Consider the following 7,985-nt stretch of genomic DNA (forward strand, 5'->3'; position numbering starts at 1 on the left):
CTGCATAAAGTTTCCAAACAACCGCTGGTAAGTTTGAACCTCCGACCTTAGGGTTCAAACCTACTTTGCAGTCGATTGCTTACCCTCTGACATGACACCAAGAGTCCATCTGTATATACTCACATATACAAGGGGGCTTCAAAAAATTTGTTGAAAATGGAGTGAAAAGACAGATAATGGAATCTTTCTCTGAACTTTTGGAAACCCCTTCCTCTGTGTGTGTGTGTTTGTATAAATGTATTCAGACATATAGTTTTTTTTTTATTGTGATAAAATATGCACATCAAAACATTTGCCAACACAACAACTTTCACATTTACAATTAAATGGCACTGATGACATTTTTAATGTTGTGACACCATTGTTTCTATCCTTATCCAAACTATTCAGTCACCTTATATACAATTTATATATTATATATATATATATATATATATAATTTATATAAATTCACACTCACTGTCTGACTCACAGCAACCCTGAGGAACAGTCTAGAACTGATTTTGCCATCTCTCTCCCCTAAGAAGCAGCAGGTGAGTTTAAACTACCTAGTTAGCAGTCCAATGCTTAGCCCACAATGTCCCCCAAATAAAAACTCCCTCCATAAAATTTTCAATTTTCAATGACTAATTTTTCAAAAGCTGATTGCCAGATCTTTCTTCCTGAGGTGCCTCAAGGTGGGATACAATCTCCAAACTTTGGGATAGCAAAGGTGCTAATCTTTTGCACCACTTATTCTACTTCTGTGGAGGGTTATCTTTACTGGTGTCTCTACAGGACAGACTGGCGTCCTGGTGCAACGCTGTAGGATCAGCACTGGACAGCGAACCACAAGGTCGGCAGTTCAAACCCACCAGCTGCTCCTCGGAAACCCTACACAGGGTTGCTATGAGTCAGAACTGACTTGACGGCACTTCATAACAAGTACACATTGGCTACACTTTCTACACTGTGTCTGTCAACGTTGTTAGTATTTCAAATCTGATTGCTGCAGCTTCTCATCTTTACTTTAAAGTAAATGACTGATCTCATATAGGATTTCTTGTCAACTTTTTATTGTTTATTGAGTGAAGGTTTACAGAGCACATCATCAGTTTTAATCTCAAGAAATCACATACTGTGCTTCATTACAATGGTTCAATCCCTCTATGTTCCAATAGTTAGCATTTACCTCTATTCACTTCACATTGCATTCCTCCTTGTGTCTTCTTCTATCTTCATCTTTCCTCTGCTAACCTCTCTTGTATATTGCCTGCGTTACCAATATTAACATGTGTCTGCCCTCTAACCTGTGAATAAAGTTTCCTCCCCTTCACCACAACCACCCCACCACCCCCATAACCATCATACATAGTTTCTTTTATCAAAAACCTTCTCTGAACTCTTTACAACATTGGTCTTTTACATTTGTCCCTTTGTAAGAAAACAAACAAGCGAAAACAATTCCAAAGGAAATGACCTGGTCCTTCTCTCCTCCTTCCCACCCCAGGCTGAAGAGATGCCATGTCTCCAGCTCAGCCTGTGAGGACCTGGCGGTCGCCGTGACAACCAACAAGCATCTCATGAGGATGGATCTGAGCAGGAACAGTCTCGGGCTGCCAGGCATGAAACTGCTCTGTGCGGGCCTCCGGCACCCCAAATGCCGACTGCAGATGATTCAGTAAGTCTCCATCCCTGGAAACAAGTTATTTCAAACAAAAACAAAGTTTAATTTTTGGTGAAAATAGACCCAGCAGACCATGCACTCAATCGACAAGGAAATCTTTACGATGAAGTAATTAAACGCTTGGCTGCTCACCAAACAGTGGCGGTTCTAGAGACTTAGAACCCACTGCCTTCAAGTCAATTCCAATTCACAGCGATCCTGTAAGACCAAGAACTGCTCCATAGGATTTCCAAGACTGTGAATCTTTATAGGAACAGACTGCCACATCTTTCTCCCACGAGTGGCTGGTGGGTTTGAACCACTTATCCTGTGATTAGCAGCCACTGAGCTACCAGGGCTCCTTTTGGAAAAATTCCAGCCTAACCAACACAGTGAGGCAGTTCTGTTCCGTCCAACGGTGTCACTATGAGTCGGAATCAACGGCAGTGGGCGTTTGGGGTTTCTCCAGAACCAAAGACAACAAGTCAAAATCTCCAGATAAAATTCTTTCCTCTTCCCACAGGGCTAGCTGCCCACTGTGAACCCATATCTTCCTCATTAACTTCTTTAAACTCAAGAACTCCCTGATGTCTTTAGTTCCTAGAGCTACTATTAAGAGAGTTACCACAGGGGGCTGGTTTTAACAACCAGAAATGTCTTTTCTCACGGGTTAGGAGGCTAGCAGTTCAAACACAGAGCACTGGCTATGTTGGCTCCCCGGGAAGCTTTCTCTCTCTGTTAGCTCTGAGGAAACGTCCTTGTCTCCTCTCAGCCCCTGTAGTCCCAGCCTGCCTTGGAGAGTCCCATGGTGTCTTCCATCAGTCTTCCTCTGGATCTAGGAGCCTCACAGAGCAGGGATCCTGGGTCCAAAGGACATCCTCCACTCTGGCTCTTCTGTCTTAGGAGAAGTTCGATCCTCCTTCTCTGGGCACTTCTGTCTCCTTTTATCCTTGTAAAGTAAAATTTATTGCAGGCTGCACCTCTGGGAAACTCCCTTACATTGGACCAGGGTTGGGATGGGATTAGGGGTATTGCAGCTTATTCTTGGGAGTCCTGATGTGGCACTGTAGGATAAGCACTCGACTGCAAGGTCAGTTTGAACCACAAGGTTGGTGGTTCAAACTCACCATCTGCCTCTTAAAAACCCTATACGAGGTCACTATGAGTCAGAATCGACTCTATGGCATTTCACACAACAATAGGGTTTGCAGTGGCGGTTATCTTTCAGAAGTAGATTTCCAAGGTACCTCCCAGTGGTCTAGAACCAATAACCTTTCTTTGGTCAGCACCTGTGTGCCCAGGAATCCGTGTGAAGAGCTCACATTTACTGAGTCCTCCCAATGTAACAAGCTGCATTCTACCTCCTTCATCGTTCCTCAGTTCTAGTTCATCCTCACAACAACCTTATGAGGTAGTTTGTGTCATTATCCTTGCTCTATAAGCAATGAAACGGACACATAGCTGCACATGAAAGATAAAACTGACACACGATAAAAACTCAACCTGCAGTTACACATTGTGTGGGTAATGGAGATGGATTCAAAACTAAGGTGGTTGTATTCTAAAGACCTCAGTCTTTTATTATAGTAAATATATATATACAACCAGAAAAAGTTGCCATTTTAACCCTTTTGAAGTGTATACAATTCAGAGTCCTTAATTATATTCATCATAGTGTCCTGGTGTAGCGTTGTAGGGTAAGCACTGGACTGCTCACCTAAAGGTTAGCGATTAAAACTATGAGGTGCTTCTCAGAAACCCTCGAAATGGTCTCTATGAGTCGGAACTGATTCAATGACATTTAACAACTTAACAGCATGGTGTAACCATTATCTATTGCTGTTGGCTTAATTTCAACTTCTAGAAACCCTACAAGTCAGAGTAGAACTGCTCCATAGGGCTTCCAAGGCTGTAAATCTTTACAGAAGAACATCTTTCTCCCAATATGCTACTGGTTGGTTCGAACCACCAACCTTCTGGTTCGCAGCCAGTCATTTAACCACTGTGCCACTATCGTCCATATGCATTTCCACACTCCCAACAGAAACTCAGTGCTCATTTCTCTAGCCCATCAACCTCTAAATAAACTCTGGTTTCTACGCATTTGCCTATTCTAGATATTCTATGTAAATGGAATGATGAATATTGATCCTTTTGTGTCTGACTTATTTCATTTAGTATAATGGTTTCAAGGTCCAGGTCACATCACAGAATTGATCAGAAGTTCATTTCTTCTGATGGCAGAACACTATTCCATTGCATAGATAGATACATTTGGTATAGCCATAAATTCATTGGTGATACTGGGCTTCTTTCTACTTCTTGATGTTGTGATTAATATTGCAGTGAACTTTGGTGTACAAGCATCTGAGTCCTTGCTCTCAAGTCTTCTGGGTATATAACGAGGAGTGGAATTGCTGAGTACTATGGAGCTCTGGTAGTGTAGTGGTTACGAATTAGGCTGCGAACCTTAAGGTCAGCAGTTCGAAACTACCAGCCGCTCCACGGGAGAAAGATGAGGCTTTCTACTCCCGTAAAGATTTACACCCTCAGAAACCCTGTACAGGGTCGCTATGGGTCGGAACCGACTCGATGGCACTTAACAACAACAAATGGTAGTTTTAAAGGAGCTCTGGTAGCGTATTGGTTACAAATCGGGCTGCGAACTGCAAGGTCAGCAGTTCGAAACTACCAGCTGTTCCGCAAGAGAAAAATGAGGGTTCTGCTCCCATAAATATTTATAGCCTCGGAAACTCTGTCCAGGGTCACTATGAGTTGGAACCCACTGCACGGCACAGAACAACAACATGGTACTTTGATGCTGCCTTTCTTGAGACGTGACCAAAGTCTTTCCCAAGATCCCGTTCTTAATTATTGTGCTCTGTCACCTCATTGGTACTACCCACCCATCCACTGCCATTCAGTTGAGTCCCCCTCATAGTCACCCGGTAGGACAGAGCAGAACTGCTCCCTAGAGTTTCCAGGACTATAAATAGTTATACAAGCAAACAGCCTCATCTTCCTCCCACAGAGCAGCTGATGGGTTCGAACCACCAAACTTGGGGGTAGCAGCCCAATACTTAACCTGCAGTACCACCAGAAAATCATTTCTCATATACTTCTCATATACTTCAAAGGGACAGGAAGCCCCTTGCTGGAATGCCTAAGTCTTGTTCATCTAGCTTTAGTGACATCTTGGGTGACTAAGTGGGCGAGGAGATGAGACATGAAGATACAGAAAACCAATATGGTGCCTTCATCAACGTCTTTCTCTTCCCAAGGTTGAGAAAATGTCAACTAGAAGCTGGGGCTTGTCAGGAGATCTCATCGGTGCTCAGCAATAACCAGCATCTGATAGAATTAGACCTGACAGGCAACGCACTGGAGGATCAGGGTCTGAAGCTATTGTGTCAAGGTTTGAAACACCCCACGTGTCAGCTGCAGACTTTATGGTGAGTTGTTGTTGAGCTCTTCAATGGCAATGGTAAATGTCCTCATGTTGAGTGAGTTGTTGTTGTTAAGTGCCGTCGACTCGGTTCTGACCCACAGCGACCCTGTATAGGGTTTCCGAGGAGCAGTGGTGAGCTTGAATTGCCAACCTTGGAGTTCAAACGGCTTTGCAGTCTGGCGCATTAACCCACAGCGCCACACCAGGACTCCTGTTGAGTGAGTGGTAGTGTGAATATGTGGCTACAAAAACTCCTGTGGTTACTAGTGTTCAACACCCATCTCAAAGAGTTTGGAGACAAAAGTGAATGTATTGAGTTACACAGTATCACTGAAAAACATTTAGATGCCGAGTTGTCCCTAACTCATGCACACTTGGCTCAGAGCTTTTGTGCTCCAGAGGGTTTTTGGTTTTTAAAAAATGTTTGATTATGAATTGCATGTAGGTTTACAGAGTAGATAGTCAGTTTTACATTCAACAAATCTTACCCTTCACTTTATCTCAAAGACTGAGATGTAACATTGGTTATCCCACTTCCTCCCTGTGTTTTTTGTTCCACGAATTCTCCCACTCTATCTAGAACCTTCTAATGTGACTTCTTTCAGAGGAATTGGTAAGAGTAGCCAGGCACCATCTTAGTACCAGAGTCTAGAAACTGATGCTCCCATTAGTCCACTGGACTCAATGTTTCCATTTAAATCGTTGATATTTCCTTTGTACCGGGAGAGACCAATAGCCACACAATTCCACAGGATTTTCATTAACTGATTTTCAGATGTAGATCTCCAGATTTTTATTTCTCATCTGTCCTAGTCTGGAAGCTCTGCTAAACTCCACTTAGCATCACAGCAAAACATGCAGACCTTTGACAGATAGGTAGGTTGTAGCAGCTCATGAGATATATATGGCCGAGAATTGAACCAGATCTCTGAAAAAGTCACCCTGGAGAAACACCCAAGGTCACTGTGAGAGTATCCAGAATGTATGTCTTGAGTTTGAACATGTAACATCAGTACCATGCTTTAAGAAACGATCTGTGATACATGTTGACTTGGCTCCTGTGTAGGTTGAAGATTTGCCGCCTCACTGCTGGGGGCTGTGAAGACCTCTCCTCAGTTCTCAGCATGAACCAGAGCTTAAGGGAGCTGGACCTGAGCTTGAATGATCTGGGGGACCTTGGAGTGCTACTACTGTGTGAGGGTCTCAGACACCCCAAGTGCAAACTTCAGACCCTCCGGTGAGTCCCAGTTTATTTAACATTGGTTAGAGTTCAGATCCACAGTCTTTACCCTCCTCTCTGGGCACCCCAGGACCATGCTCCCACATGCCCTCTGTTACACTCCAGCCACATCAGTTTCCTTTCAAAAATTGTTCTGCCTCAGGACCTTTGCTATTTTCCCTGTATTTAGGGCATTGCAACATGCTGCTTGACATTTCCCCATTTCAAAATAGAAAAACTAATGTTATTTTAAAAATAACATTAAATAAAAATGCTACTGAAATGCCCTTTCACTATGCTGTCCCTTTGTTTGTTGTGGAAATATACAAAAGGTCTTCGAAAAGTTCATGATTCCATTGTCTTTTAATACCATTTACAGCAAACTCTTTGAAGCCCCCTCAGCACATCAAAACATTTGCTGATACAGGAAAGTCTACATTGGTGCATGCATTCTCGATATCCTTTCCCAAGATATTCCATCATGATTAACATAAATACAATGCCCTCCTCCCCAGGCAAAAAGTGACCTTTTCACTCTCCTTCCACCCAACTCCTATTATCTACTAATCATTTTGGTTTCTATATGAAGAGGTTTTAAAAAAATATTTGGAAAAATTCTGTTTGGTTTTTTCTCCCCAATTTCATTATCTTTTCATTCCACCAACTTCTTGAACATATTTGCTTATTTAATTTAAGTGAGATGATACAGTCAGTGTCCTTTTCAACTGACTTTTATTTAACTCAGCATGACACTTCCAACAGCCCATCTGCACTGTGACATTCTCATGTCTGGATGAAGACTGATGCCCTACTAGAAAACAAACCCAAAATTTAATTTTTAAAATAACATTAGTTTTTCAATTTTGAAATGGGGAAATGTCAAGCAGCATGTTGCAGTGCCCTAAATACAGGGAAAATAGTAAGAATTTTTCAGGATTTAGGAACAAAGGGTCTGTGCTAGGAGCTATATAGGAAAGGGAAAGGAAGCACCCTGAAAGTTACAAAAGAGTTTGTTAAACTAAAGGTTACAGATGTTCTTAACACCAGTAAGTTTATTTGCTTCATTCTGAGGTTGTTACACTGTGAAAGTTGTTTTAAAAGCCTCTGTCAGGGGTTCATTTCCTGTTAATTTGCAATCTACCTCTTTATCTTAATACACTTAGTTTCTACTTTAGTTGTAAGCGAGCAAAGTGTTTATAGAAACATTTATGAATGAAAATTTAATGCGGGTGTCAGGATGGCATCTAAGACTTGATATGTAAGGGGTCTTCAAAAAGTTCTGTTATCTTTCCAACCCATTTTCCAGTTCCGTTAACTTTTCATTCCATTTTCCAGTTCTGTTATCTTTTTATTCCATTTGGGTGGTTTGGGTGTATGCTTGCAAACTTTCCATTCAACAATTCACACATTTTAATTTGTTAGGTTTGTTTGATTGCAATCTCCACAATGAAACACTCTACCCACTTCATCCCTGTTTGCCATTTCCTTTCATCCTTCTCTCCTGTCCTCTCCTGCCTTCTAAGCTTTGTCCCGCGGCAAGTGATGCCCTTTCCATTTTGAATGGTTGGTTTGTCTAAGGTGTGGGTGTATGTCCCTGGTGTGAAAGCTGGGCCATGTAGCTGATTTCAGTTTAAGGATTAAAGGGAATCTACGGGTTCCACCTTCCTCTATCA

At 42.2% G+C, this 7,985-nt stretch overlaps 1 protein-coding gene across 1 annotated transcript in view; it reads left to right on the forward strand.

Annotated features, from left to right (window-relative positions):
• The window catches only part of NLRP12 (NLR family, pyrin domain containing 12), a 30,550-nt gene that overhangs the window by 16,398 nt on the left and 6,167 nt on the right, over positions 1-7,985 (forward strand). The window contains exons 5-7 of the mRNA XM_006868321.1: positions 1,490-1,660; positions 4,927-5,097; positions 6,160-6,330. Of these exons, the coding sequence (XP_006868383.1) occupies positions 1,490-1,660; positions 4,927-5,097; positions 6,160-6,330 (513 nt within the window). The remainder of the gene's footprint in view (positions 1-1,489; positions 1,661-4,926; positions 5,098-6,159; positions 6,331-7,985) is intronic.

Source organism: Chrysochloris asiatica, unplaced genomic scaffold (genome assembly GCF_000296735.1).
Source record: "Chrysochloris asiatica unplaced genomic scaffold, ChrAsi1.0 scaffold00116, whole genome shotgun sequence".
Classification (NCBI taxonomy): Eukaryota; Metazoa; Chordata; class Mammalia; order Afrosoricida; family Chrysochloridae; genus Chrysochloris; species Chrysochloris asiatica.